Below are 14976 nucleotides of genomic sequence, written 5' to 3' on the forward strand. Positions count from 1 at the left end.
GAGTAGTCCCACTGATTCCAGTGGCATGCAACTCATGTGGAGTAAGGAAAGCAGGAATCTTCATCCTCAGCTGCTTCTTTGGGACAAACCACGAAATTCCCAAAGTGCTTTTGAGACTGCTGACACCAGGGATTGAAACAGAGACCTCCAGAGCTGAAAGAATGAGTTGCTTCAGCTGAAGCAGCAGGCTTTGTAGGAAGGACCATACCTTAACATCCTCTATGGATGGAGCACAAATGGAAACAACAATGAGCAGCGGCTTACACACTTCCCCTGGACAGAGGGAGCTTGTCCCCAATGTTTGAGGTCCACAGTAGTTTGGATCATTCCTCTAGACTCTGGATAGCCTCTTAACAGAAGGAGAAGTCAAATTGAGATTTAATATTTTACATCCCACCCCCACCTCTTTGGCCTCAGCACTCTACAAGGTGACATGTGGTATTGATTAATGAATAGATCCTCACTGCTTGAGGACCTTCCATGCATTGAAGTGAGGGAAACTTCCCCTTTAATCTGTGTAAGAAATAAAAATAAGTAAAAGTCTAACTTTTGGTTTGGATACCAAAGAGCTCTGCACCACATTCCAGGAACTGAACTAGCATCACCTTTAATTGTCGGGTTTCAGAGTAGCCGCTGCGTTAGTCTGTATCCGCAAAAAGAACAGGAGTACTTATTGCCCCATGTTAAGTATCCTCTCACCTTCTTGTCAACTGTCTGAAATGGGCCATCTTGATTATCACTACAAAAGTTTTTTTTCTCCTGCTGATAATAGCTAATCTTAATTAATTAGCCTCTTAGAATTGGTATGGCAACTTCCACCTTTTCATGTTCGCTGTATGTATATATATCTTCTTACTAGATGTTCCATTCTATGCATCCGATGAAGTGAACTGTAGCCCACGAAAGCTTATGTTCAAATAAATTTGTTAGTCTCTAAGGTGCCACAAGTCCTCCTGTTCTTTTTAATTGTCACTGAGTTATGTTACTAAGGCAAAGACCATCAGGGTCTTTTTGTGTGTGCGTAAATAAATCTGGGTCCTATCCAAAGAGAGATCTAGTCTATCACACCATCTTCCACTGTGTTGAGGGTACACGCAAATACATGCAAGTTTCTGTGCATCCAGAATTTATAGGCCAATAAACACCAGTATTTACACTGATTTGTTAAATAAACAGCCTTCAGTAGTGAGTGCTTTTATGAGCTATTAAAAGCAACCCATGAATGAAAATTGCCTACACCAGAACAGAACTCTCAACCCCCAAAGAACAGTCCATTCACTGAAGGAGCTATAGAGTGGATTCTTAAAGCCAAACTGGCTTTAGCCGAACAAAAGCAAATCTCAGAGCAAATGGCCCCAATTTCACCCCAACATTCTGCCTCCAGTCCTCTAGAGTTAAAAGTCTCAGGGCCATTAGCTGCCATTTCCTTGCTGTTCTCTTTGCTACAAGAATGGTACCTGATCGTTTTTAAATGGAAGATACCATCATCCCCACCATGTAGGTTTTCATATGGTGAATTAAAATCAGCACCTTGAATTACCCCTAGAAACAAATGTTTGTGAAATATTGCAGAGTCCTATTGAACAGACTTCCCTCTTCACTGCCATGCAAATCCATCGGTGCTCAGTTTAGCAGCACAAGTCTCCACTTTGCCCCACAAACTGGTTTAATGCCGTAGAAATCTTACTAAAGCCACTATTCTCATGAGAATCTGGAGATTTTGTCGCACACTGAACTACTTCAGCAGGAATTCAGTTTAGTGTTTGTATGAAAAAGGAAACTGAAATTAGAACAAGGACTTTTAGTGCATAAAAGTCATCATAAAGCAGAACAACCAGAATAAAAAGAATCTCGTGTGTATGGCTCTTTATGGATGATTCAGGTAACAGATTATATACACGCTCACAAGAGCAATTTCAAATAGTCTCTCTCCATGGTATTTTCACATCCAAGTTCACCTTTGAGACCACAAGGTGGAGCCAGCTCTTTTCAGGAACTGTAGAGTGTTTCCTAAAGTACCACAGAAATAGACAGCACTTTGCATGCAGGAAAAATAATCACACAACAGAATACAATGTTAAAGTTGGGAGAGAATACAGTACAAATAGGAAGGCTGGGGCCAGGATAAGATATGCACAATGTGCTGATCGTGGAAGATACAACAGGGCATGTGAAGTGTTCAGGCGGGAGGGATAGCTCAGTGGTTTGAGCATTGGCCTGCTAAACCCAGCGTTGTGAGCTCAATCCTTGAGGGGGCCACTTAGGGATCTAGGGCAAAAATATGTCTGGGGATTGGTCCAGTTTAGATGATTTCCTGAGGTCCCTTCCAACCCTGATATTCTATGATTCTGTAAGGTTTTGCTCTGCTGTGCCTAGCTTACAGAAAACATGCCTAAAGATGAAGGGAGGAAGATGTATAGTAGAGATTTCTGCTATCTACTTTGTGTACAGATTAGAACTTTAAATGCCTCAGACCCACATACACAGCTGGTCTATGTAGCTGGGTGTTCCTGTTCCCACTTTCCATCCTCCTTCATTACCTCCAATTGTTTGACACTCACTTAATCAGAGCTGGAAGAGACCTTGAGAAGTCATCAAGTTCATCCCCCTGTGCTGTGGCAGGACCAAGAAAACCTAGAGCATCCCTGATAGGTGTCTGTCCAACCTATTCTTAAAAACTTTCAATGACAAGGATTCCACAACCTCCCTTGGAAGCCTATTCCAGAGCTCAACTGTCCTTACAGTTACAAACATCTAACACAAGTCTCCCTTGCGGCAGATTCAGCATATTACTTCTTGTCCTACCTTCAGTGGACATAGAGAACAATTGATCACCATCCTCTTTATAATAGCCTTAGCATATCTGAAGACTGATCAGGTCCTCAGTCTTCTTTTATCAAGACTAAACGTGTCCAGTTTCTTTTAACCTCTCATCATCTGTCAGGTTTTCTAAACCTTTTATCATTTTTGCTGTTGTCCTCTGGACTGTTCAATTTGTCCACATATTTCCTAACGTGTGCATCCAAAATTGGACACAGTCACATCTTGTCTTAGCTTGTAAACTTTTGAATTACACCACGTGTCTGGACAGTACCTAGGGCAACAGGGCCTTGATCCTAAACGAGGCTCTGGAAACCACTGCAATACTAACAGCAGGTTCTCCTCTCACTCCCTCCCCAAGGCCTCTCATATTCTGATTGTCACATCTATATTGCTAGGTCAATAGATGTTTTTCTTCAATTAAGGAAGACATTTGTTTAATCCACTAGGAAAAAGCCACTTTGCAGACCAGACAGGACTGAGCAAAGCTCAAATCAATAGGCTGTGTGCTAGTGAAATCCACAGGGGGTAGAATCCAACTGTAGCGGGGCAGTTACCCCACTCCTGAGAGAAAAGGCAAGGCTGATTGGAGAAGCAGCCACAGCTGGAGCCACGCCCCAATCAGGCCACAGCTGGCCCTGTGAAAGGGCTGTGAGCCAGAGTTAAGTCAGTCTCTCTAGCGGTGGAGAGAGAAGGACCTAGCTGCCTGGGAACAAGGTACCAGAGATAGAGAAGTGCTGGAGAAAGGCAAGAGGAGCTGGGGAGCTCCAGCCTGGCAACTCCCCAGGCTGCAGGCCCTGTTCAAGGCCTAAAGACAGGTACTGGGCTGCAGGGAAAGGCAGCAGGTCCAACCCCTCCTTGCTAATGATGAGTGGTTTACAGACTGCAGTCTGCCCCAGTGAGCAGGGGCTGGATAATGACTGCCAGTAGCCACTGAGGCAAGGTGGGAATAGAGCGTTGGGGTTCCCCTGGGAGGGGAGACCCAGAGCATGGGGACTGCCTGGGACCCAGGAGGGACACAGGGCCAGCGGCAGGTGGGACACTGGCCTGCTGAGGGTGCTCTGAAGGTGGTGAAGAGCTAATTCCTAGGCTGACCAGCAGGAGGTGCTGCACCGGTGAGTCTCACCTCAGTACACCAACCCCTGAAGAAAGCAGAGCTGCTCTATGGCCACTACTGCAGTGTCACAACTGTGGTAGCCTCTGGGGTTAGTGTGCTGCCCGGCCTCTCCCCAGGGAATCTGCGATCCAATCCCACCTTCAGGGACCCCTCCAGTACCCTGCTCTAGTATCCAGGAAGTCCTCATCCCCAGCATTAAAAAAATGCCTAAACAGGAGATTAACTTAAATTTCTCTGCAAGGGGCAGAGTTTGGAATGAATCCTGATCACCACCTGACTCTCCAACCCATGCCGGATGTTGTCTTCATGTGACAGAAAAATCAATTGCTTTTTAAACTGTTCAGTTTGTCTTTGCAGTACTTTGGCCCAAGACCTGCATTACAGCCTTCTGTCAACAAATGGCACCCACAGTTTTTGAGGCCCTGTACTTTAGGATAGACTCAAAAGGATTCTTGCATGTCTGGAAGACCAGAGAGGAATGTCTCCAAGTTCCTATTGTGCCACGTTTACTTAATCAACAGTTGCTTTTAGCCAGGTTACTATGGGGAAAAAAAATGGTCTTGAAAGACTCTAGCCTAGGGCAAGCAACCAGATAGATAGCTGTGGGATAAGTGTTTGCCAAGATAACCGTAAACAGTTACATAGTTCTGTGACCTTATAGTCCAATAAGGATGAGTGAAGGCGCTACACTAGGGGTCGGCAACCTTTCAGAAGTGGTGTGCTGAGTCTTCATTTATTCACTCTGATTTAAGCATTCGTGTGCCAGTCATACATTAACATTTTTAGAAGATCTTTCTATAAGTTTATAATATAACTAAACTGTTGTATGTAAAGTAAATAAGGTTTTTAAAATTACCAGGACCCAGGCAGTGCGAGTGCCACCGAAAATCAGCTCGTGTGCTGCCTTTGGCACCCGTGCCATAGGTTGCCTACCCCTGTGCTACACTAATACAAATAACCATCAAAACAAGCCCAAGATACAGAGTATTGTACCTATTTCTCTTTTTTTATTAACAATAGTAATACAAATCAGTTGGATTAGCATGATAATGAATACAAAATGACTAAAATACATTATGAACATTTAAAGAAATGTTTGTGCAACATTTGAGAACAAAGCTTTTCTTGATCTACAGAAGAAAAGTAGAACTTGTACTGTGTAGCACAACATACATAATTTTAAAAGGCAATTTCTTTTTAATCCTTCCTGTCATTTGTATCACTTCATTATGGTAAACATAGCTCTTGGGGCTCCAATAAAAAGGATAAGCTTTCCTTTTTCACCCCAAAATTAACTCCTGCTATTCCTGTACAGTCTGAAGTTTACAATGGAAGTGCTATTAGAATGAACCATATGGCGGAACCTTGATTTAAAAGCCCAAACAAACTATGTAACAGAATCAAGTCCCATTAATCAATTGCTATTATAAAAAAAACAAACCCACTTTCCTCACTGCTTTAATGTGTTGGATAGTCATTCATTTGGGGGAGAGGGGGAAATATTAGGTAGTGTAACATAATTCTATTGGCTCTTACCAAAACCACTAACTCATAATTTTGTTAAACTTTCTTTTCACAATGGATTTGACATGATGGTGTGTTGTGTAGTTTGGTATGATGAGGAATTACCCTCTTTATTACATTTGAAAAAAGATTCATGTTTTGTAATTTTAATATCCAAGGTTATTTTAATTTGATTCTATTCTAAAATGCATTGCAAACCGCTTTACAGGCTAGAATTGGAACTTTAATTGGCTGCCATTGAAGTCATTCCAACATATAATGCCCAGTAAATGCATAGATGTGCTTCTTCCCACAGACTCAAACAAACCCCATGTGAATTTATCCAGGGCTCTCTCATATGTTGGATTAACATATCTGATATACATCCATCCACAGAACAAGTATGTAATGGATAGCAACAGTGAAAGCTTCTCTCCACACTGTCTTATCAATGTATCTCAACCTGACCTGGAGAGACCCTTCCAAGGATGAGGGGGTCAGGTCAGTTTCCAAACACTTAATTCTTGGCACCTTTCAGAGACAGGATCCAAGGATGCTGGTGGGTTGCCTCGTGGATAACTGTTTATACAGACTAGAAATGAAACCTCTGACATGGTAGACAGTCTTCAGAGTGTAACCACCTTATCTATTGAAGTGGACTGAATTGAGACCACCAGCAAAGGAAAGATTGTGTATTTCCCATTCACATAGCATTGAGTTACCCCCCACCCCATTTTAATATTTAAATCACATTTTCCAATAGTAATATACTCAAGTTCTTCTGGCATTCTAGTCCTGCTTGACTATCAAGCTCCGATCGATTTCATAAATACTTGTTCTATGCATCCATATTTTAAGGAGAGCAGATAATCACTGGAAAGCTCTTCCATTCTAATCTGATGGGAGTTTTTTCTGTGATCCCAACCCTGCTTAAACCTGACCTTCAAAACCTGCAGGTGTATAACCTTCAATTGCTTTAATTCACACAGGTAGGAGGATACACTTGTTTGCTAGCCTACCACGTTCTCTTCACTTTCCACACTTGAATTATGATTGCCCATCTAGACTAGGAACAGTTCAGAAATTAGTTTCCTTCAGCCCCTTCTTAAAGCCCCATGACAAGAAGCCATATTTCTTTCCTCCACCCCTAAATTACTACTGCAGTCTCAACAATCCCCTGTTGAGTCAATGTACCTCCAGCCAAACAGAAAAGGAAAAAAGTTGAGGCCACTCTGGTACTCCCTCTGCTTGCAGAGAACAGCTGAAGTGTAAGGCACTTCCCAAGACAAGGGGTTGAATGCATCACCTCCACACAACTTCCAGGCCAGGGGTACAGTTTATTGCCTGGCTGGTATATTAAAATCAGACTAGTAGTTCCTCACACAAGTATTTCTGAAGAGAAATGTTGCTCACTTATGAAATTTTGTTTGAACCAAGGTAGCTAACTTGTTCACAGCCACTGAACTGAGAAAAGACGTCCATGAAAGTTCTCTTTTCTGCATTTGTCATAACTGAAAGGTAAAACGGAAAAGCTGCCGCATCAAGTTCTTAAGTTACTTTTTGGTTTTGGAAAAGAGAACACATTGAAAGCTCTAACCGAATGTGTTCTCAAGCCTTCTGCCCCACTGATGCAAATGCTGTGATGTTTAGAAAAAAGCGTTAATGAGTAGTGAATGAACATAAAACTGCTAAGCATCTTCCTCACGAGCAAGTCTAACTCAAAAGGACAATCATTTCTTACTCCTGTTGAAAGTCACCTGAAGTGCACTGTCCTCATTCTACGTTAAGAATAAGTGTTGCTACTCTCCCCAGTGAGTCTGATGGGGGATTACAACACACACAGGGATGCCTTGTGCAATAACAATTCATCTGTTTTGTTTTTAAAAGTCTCTCCTATCAAATACTGCAAAGTTTCTAAAAAGATTAATGGGATCTTTGGGTATTAGCTCAACATACATACTCCTTTCTACATCAGTTCTAAGTGAGCTTCCTGTTTCAGACCCTTGCCCAGTGCACTCTGATTTGTGAACAACTTAAATCACTTTTTAATTAAATCTTACACTCCAGTAAACCTTGATTAGGCATATTTTATGCGCTTGTTTTACTCTCAATGCTATTCAAGAAAACCAGAGGTCAGCATGATACATTCTTACAAGTCTAAGTACAGCTAAGATTTTAAAGTGAGGTTAGGAAGAGAGATTTGGACCAAAAATACACAAGTTACTTAAACAGCTTACCAATACCAGTGTTCGCATCAATCTTTCTAAAACTCCAGTGAACAGTTTATTCCAAGAATGAAGATTTACCTGCTATATTTTCAGTACAAACAGAAGCATTGTGCTTACCCATGAGAATTGGAAAGGGACTTGTATGCAGAGACTATAAACAGAAGTAAAACTGGACTAGCCTATATCCATTTTTCAGATCAAGAAATGCAAAGAGTGGACAGTCAATGAAAAAGTCAGACTATTAAAAATGAAAAGTTTAAGCATTAACCCACTGAGTGACACTATAAAGAAATGTTATAAACATCTCACCCAACTGCATCCCTTTAGTTATGTAATATCTAACTGCACCCAGTGCTCTTGCACAGGGTTTAGATAAAAAACAACAACCTTGTTTACCGATATTTTAAGAGCCAAATGGCTCCAACATTTTCATGTTTCTATGCTCTATAATCAAGCTCGTTTTGTAATGCCATTTTACCCTTACTGTCCAATTCTAAAGGCTAACATTTTCAAACTTTTATGGCTAGAAAAAGGGGTCAGCCTAAAAAATATATGAATTTAACCTGACAATAAAACGGATTACAGCAACCTTGATTTAATACGATTCTCCCACTCAGACATGTCGCTTGACAAGAAGTAAAATCAAGATGTGGAAGACAATGAATTAATGGGATAGGAAACTCAGAAGTCCATGCAGGACCTCAGCCTCCTAAGAGCCACTGCATATTGAACTTTGTTTTCCTTTTCAAATCTCTAAGTGGAATGCAGGAGAGCAGCAATCTAGCACAGTTGATAACTAATATCTAGGATTACCGAACCATTCTTATGTCCAGGCTTGGAAGAATTCGATTTTTATTAGTAAATGTTGATGTCCCGACACAAGCACAAACAAAGGAAAAAATATTTCCATTGATGATCATCAACATTTACAGAAAGGCAGACAAAGAAAAATGCTGTTTGAGAACTTATGTGACATAAGGATATTTATTTTGTAAATTTTAATATGATGTTGACAATTTGTGTCGTCTGGTTAAAAAAAACGAACTGTTTTTAATCAGTGTCACTAAACTGCTAGTGCCTCCCCATAAATTCCAACAACTGCAAAAATTTAAAATCGATAAAAATAAAAAACAATGCTTAAGAATAATTGATCTGTTAAAATTATAAAAAAAAATTCTGCCAAGCCTAGATACTTGATTAAATTTTGAATGAAGCCCTTCCTGCCTCTGCACTGCTCCCACCCATTTAAAGCTTGAGCTAACAATACTAGTTTGTTTAGCGCTTAAACACCCTTCACTACACTGCTCCTTTCTACATCTTATTCCTTTCTCATTGTAGCTGTATTTGAAGTCACAAATCAGATGACAAGTTGACAAATGATTAGTTTTCAGATAATAGATTTGTCTACTTTTTTCAAATTCGAAAGGGAGTTTTTCTATGATTCATTAGGAAACTGTACAAAACGTATTCCAGAAGCAGGGTAATTATAAAGGTTGACAATCTCTGCTACAGCAACAAGATGGAAATACATATTTTTGGCAACGGTACTTGATTAACACCATTAAGTTGAAAAAGGTATTTAAGTGAAATACATCTGACACAGAGACAAGAACTGCTAAATACTGATGTTTCCCATATATTTCCCCCATTTCCATTTGAATGTAGCTGATCGTTAAGGACTGTAATTTCAACTGCCGCTTTGACAGCAAAACTCAGCAAAAATGTCTCCATATTTTAAATAAATGTGCAGAAGAATAGTACAGTAAAAATTAACAGCAAATAGCCATAATGACAGTTGCCTAACTTCAGTTCAGCTTTGTTTCTGACGTTTAGCAACTTACTTACTAGCCAAGTAACTGTGTCAAGTTGCGAGGTAGCACAAAAGCCTCACACTGGTTCCACTCGCATAGTTTTGTGATCAGTGGCCTATGTCCTTTCTCAAAAAGAAAAAAAAGTTTATCTTAAACTTGGAAAGCAGAGATGCAGTTTTCACATCTCCCTGGCATGAATACTTGTATTACAAAATAGACAATCTGCACTGGAAACAGTTAAGATAACGATTTTGAGGAAGGTGAGTAAAGAGCAGATGAAATAGAAGCAGCTGTATGAGTCTAGACTCAATACAGAATAATACAAATGTTGGGGGTGTTCGGTTTTTTTAAATCAGTGCCAATTTGTTTCCTTTCTAAAAAAAATACAGTATTGTTTTAGGTCAGTTCCCTCACCCAAAAAATAATTTTTTTTTTTTTTTTTAAGCAGAAAACAAAGAGGAAACAAGCCAATTGGGAATACAACTAACCAGTATTTAAATACTAAATATTGCATTACCAAACGAAGTCCGATTTCAGTCAGTAGGCTTGATTCATGAATACTGCGTTGACTAATAATAGAACAGACACAGCTAATTTGCTTTTGAGTAACAACTCCCAAATCTTCAAATGTTGGCATCTAAGTAGACTAACAGTCTGAGAAAATATCAACAGTCACTTAAAGCCTCTGAAAACCTCAAAGTCTTGCCAGATATTGGTTTGTCTATAATTATTATTAATACAAAAATGACAATGTCCGTGAGTGCACAGACACTGAAAAACGTGGTTGAACATAAAAGACAACCAGAGATGTTTGGTGAGGCCAATACAGGTGTGTGTGTGTGTGTGTGTGTTTTGTTCGTGTGTTTTTTTTTCTTTTTTTGGGTGGGTGGGGGAGATCAGTTTTGAGAAGACAGCAAGAAGCTACTACTTTGAAATTGACATGAGATTATTTCCTGCAATCAGACAGAAATAAAATGCCTAAAGAACCATATTTGCTGGCAAAATTCTAACTTTGAAAGTTGCTGGCAAGGTGAGTCCATTTCAGTGTACATGAGCTCATATTTCGGTTGACTAATGGTTCACAAATTACATGTTTTCATTTTAAAAAGGCGATAAGTGAATACAAATATCATAAGGGAATCAATACAAATTTCCTTTCATGAATCCAGCCCTATATCCATAGTAGTAAGTCTTATTCATTCCATCTGTAGATATTTACAGGTCCTAAGGATCACAGTAAACAACATCTTTCTTTAAAACTTTTCTTGTTCTTGCCACTTTTCTTCCCATTCTTGTCTTTGTTTTCTGACATTTTCTTTGCTCGGATTTCCCTCATTAGATCAAAGAATACCTGGAAAGTTAAACATATGGGAGATTAAAACAACAGTTCTGCCAGCAGAAAATAAATTGGTATATTGATGTATAAACTAGAGTATTTGGCAAACAAAAATGTAACACAAGAACAAAGCACCTAACAAAATAAAAATGAGTCGTCTAAACATAGATCCCAATGCTACAAATTCAACACCTGTGTTTATGCAGTAAATGAATCAGGGGAAGGGAGAAGGACTTACCTAGCTACTAAGTCATTCGGCAGCCTGTTTCAAAATGATAAAAGCCTTTTTTAATGAGTATCACTATTAATTGAGGCAAAGCAATATGCAGTGGCATGCAGGGTTTTTATAGGGATCTATGAGATTTATACTAATCATAGGAGAACGTTTACAATTAACTCATGAAAAATGAAACCAGGAGACAATAAAAACCTTAGTATAGCACCTTCAACACCTTAATGAATTAATACAACATCACCAGGAAATATTAACCTTATTTTATGGAAGGAAGAACTTAGGTGCAGAGAATTTAAGTGAATAAACAAAGGTCACATGTCAAGTAGAATCCACTTCTCCCAACCCCTAAGCCTAAACCCATATGGTATCTGGAAAAAAACATCCTTCCTCAACTAAAATCAGAACACAGAAGGGAAAAAAACAACATTTTAAAAGATTGCCAGAGTCAAACTTGGGTTTTTATCTCCCCTGTGTACAAAAAATTCTAGACACACAAGAATATGCTTTTTAACAGTGTAATTTTACTCCATTTCAATGTTTAGATGGACAAAATTACCTGCTGAACTGTTAAAAGCTGGTCTCTGACTAGTCTACCGCTTATGGCTGGGAAAATGGGATTCTCAGGATTATAGACGTCTACTGGAATAATCCTTCCGAGTGAAGATTTGGGTGACAAGTAGCTCTTGTACTTCCGAGAAGTAGATATTTTATTGGATTTAATAGACAAGGAACAAAGTAATTGAGACATAGCAAAAACGAGGCCTTCAGATACTGCATCTGGAAAGCACAAGTACAAGGTCTTCCCTAAAAGAAGAAGAAAATGCTTCACACTGCTCCAGACGAGGAGATGTAAAATAAGACCTAGCGATTCCTAACTGCACATGGGTTGCCACTGACACATTTCAAAGATGTTCTTTATGTGGCAAATATAAAACTGTTTAGATTTAAGCCACTGCTGCTGCAGGAGTGCCCCTAATTTGAATGGAATTGGGAGGGATTCGATTTGGGCTGTCTGCACAGAGGTCATTTTCCATCTAGATGGAGTGTAGTAACAAAGTGTAGTAACAAGTAACATGGCCAACACATGCCTATTTTCAGGCTATACAGATGCCGAAAGATATCAACAACATGTTTGGAGAAAGTTAAGACTTAAAAATTACGATCCAGGGTGAATTTACAAGGCAAGTACAGTGTGCTTGGCACTTTCCAAACATAGACAAGTGTCTGACCCAAACCGCTTAAAGTCTACGATATTAACTCTCTCATTTTCCAGATTAGAAAACTGAAACACACAAGTCATGCTGCAAGTCAGAGCTGGTCTTAGAATCCAGATTTCTTGGCTTGCCTTCCCATGCTCTAACTGTGCTGCCACCTTGATAACTAGACCATTGGTAAGCCCAACTAGGAAGATATGGATTATTTTAACTTGCTCATCAAGAAATCTGAAAACGTTACCTAGCGAGTGTATATGTATTTGGATGGGAATGTTAATTTAGTCTAAAAAGCTATAGTACAGATGCTGCCACAGTGAATATGCCTCATGATTTATAAGGACTTTCTAACAGACTGAACAGGAAGCAGTTTACTGAACATAAAAGTCAAAACCAGCCCTCAGGTACAGTTAAGCTTCAAAACGTTCATCCCTAGAAGAAGAGCCATAAAAGCTTTGTTTTCAGACTGTAGATTGTAAGCAATTCAACCACTATGGATCCACTAAGGGTCCTTTATTATATTTGTTCAAACTTCAACCAACATTGCAAATCATCTTCTGTGGATGTGTAAGGGGATGCACATTTTCATATTTCCCACAGAAAAAGGAAGAGAATCCCGATATCCAAGACACTTCAGGAAGCACATATGTATGTTCACTTGCTAGAAGGGTTATGAGAATCCATCTGTTCAGAAATTGAAAAGCAATTTCAATCCAAAACCACTACAAGTGACATCAAGCTGGAGAATACGGAGTTTTCGGAAAGGCAGGTATGGAGGGTGTGGGGAATCATGTTACAGGATAGGTATGAGGTAAAAAATGTATATCTGTTTCTCAGAAACTGAAGATAATCTCAATAATCAGAAAGCAAAGAACAGAGTTAGTCAGAGTTTTGGCAGATATTTAACAAAATATCAGCTGCACCACATGTGAATTGAGGAGACAAAAAGAGGGAAGAACCAAAATTCAGAAGTGCTGAAATTATCCTCATTTTAATTATCCTCATTTTACGATGGGCTGAACTACAGTTAATATATATCACTAGTAAGCATTTCAAGCTATAATTTAAATCAAACCCTGCACTTCAGTGAATTCTCGGAGCTAATAAATCTACTATACTTCAAACCATCATCTGAAAGTTTGCCATTGTACAAGGACTCACTACACTTGTATCTATAATAAAGTAAATTAATGGGATTTTCTTGACATGTTACATAGACGGCAACAAAAACCAAATGTTCGCTTTAATTTGCAGGATATTCATTAACTGAAACATTCAAAGGTTACAAGTGTAGACTATTGTAAGAGGAACAAAAACCCAACCATGAATTGTGCCTGTCCCAGAAAGTAGTAAGAATTAGTCAGTCATTCTCAGTACTGAATGACTGAGATTCTATTGCAGTAAAAATGTAAGCTAGTTGCCTTACCTTATCTACATTTGCTCTAGTTTTGGCAGAAGTTTCTACATACTGCACACCCCACTCCTCTGCTTTACTTCTGGCCTCCTCTACAGGCACCTGCCTCCGCTCCTCCAGGTCAGATTTATTTCCCACCACAAGCAAAGGGATTTTGTCCTCTTCAGCCTTCACACGCAGGATCTGTTCCCTAATTCATCAGATATTAAAAACAGAACAGCTGAGTTAGCTTCCTGAGAGCATCAAAAATAAAACACTTGACACCAGGAATAAGCAAGCAGCCTTCACACTGTGCCAAGGAGTATCGTATTGTACTTCTAAAAAGCCATTTCAGGATGGCCTGATGCCATCACTAATGAGTAAAGGTTTCCAAATTTAGAGTGGTAACATTGCAAGCTCTGAGCCAATATTGCCCAAGGAATATAGGAACCCAAATTGTAAGTTACAGAAAATGGAGGTTACTTACTTGTAACTGGAATTTCTTTCAGATGTGTGATCCCAATGTGTATTTCATAAGCGGGATATGCATGTGCACTACGTGACTGAGACTAGAAATTCTTGCAAGTATTGTCTGTTTGTCCGTGCCTGTGCCCTGGATCTCCTTGTGCTCTGTACCGAGAATGTAAGGGGAGAGGCAGACTGACCACTTCTCTACCGCAAATCCAGTCATGAGGCAAACCAGAGGGGAAGGTGGTTGGGTAGCAGAATTCAGAGACAGACCACACATCTCAAAGAATCTCCAGTTGCAGCTAAGTAACCTCCATTCCTACTCCGAGTTCTAATCCCGGTGTGCATTCACATATGGGGGAATGTCAAGTAGTGATCAAATGGAGGGGGGGAGGAAGGATGCCGGTGGTACAGATCTAACACTGCAATTCCAAAGGCTGTGTTGACAGAAGAGACGTGGACTAAAGCATAGGGCTTCATGAAAGTACAGATCGTGCTCCAGGTTGCCATCTTACAAGTGTCCAGCACAGGTACTTCCTGAAGAGATGCTACTGAGGTTGCCAGTGCTCTAGCAGAATGAGCCCTCACCCCATCCGGGGGAGGGAAATACACTAACGGATTGCAAAGGAGGATATAGCCAGGAATCCACTTAGAGAGCCTGAGCACATATTGTTTGTCCCCATGCTTGCTCTACTGTAGCGACAAATAGTCTAGGAGATTTTCTAAATGGTTTCATCCTTTGCAGGTAGAATGGCAATGCTCATCTGACATCGACAGAGTGAAGTTTCCTCTTCTTGCTGGATGGAGGCAGGAGGCTCTGAAAAGAACCTGGAGTGAATAAGTGCACAGTAAGT

General features: G+C 39.9%; 1 protein-coding gene across 4 annotated transcripts in view; it reads right to left on the reverse strand.

Annotated features, from left to right (window-relative positions):
• Positions 1-4922: 4922 nt before the first annotated feature.
• The window catches only part of RALB (RAS like proto-oncogene B), an 80374-nt gene continuing 70320 nt past the window's right edge, over positions 4923-14976 (reverse strand). For all 4 annotated transcript variants that reach the window (XM_054043298.1, XM_054043300.1, XM_054043297.1 and 1 more), the window contains 2 exons: positions 13688-13865; positions 4923-10830 (listed from right to left, as the gene is read on the reverse strand). In XM_054043298.1, the coding sequence (XP_053899273.1) occupies positions 10711-10830; positions 13688-13865 (298 nt within the window). In that variant the 3' untranslated portion in view covers positions 4923-10710. The remainder of the gene's footprint in view (positions 10831-13687; positions 13866-14976) is intronic.

This window comes from Malaclemys terrapin, chromosome 11 (genome assembly GCF_027887155.1).
Source record: "Malaclemys terrapin pileata isolate rMalTer1 chromosome 11, rMalTer1.hap1, whole genome shotgun sequence".
NCBI classification, from domain to species: Eukaryota; Metazoa; Chordata; order Testudines; family Emydidae; genus Malaclemys; species Malaclemys terrapin.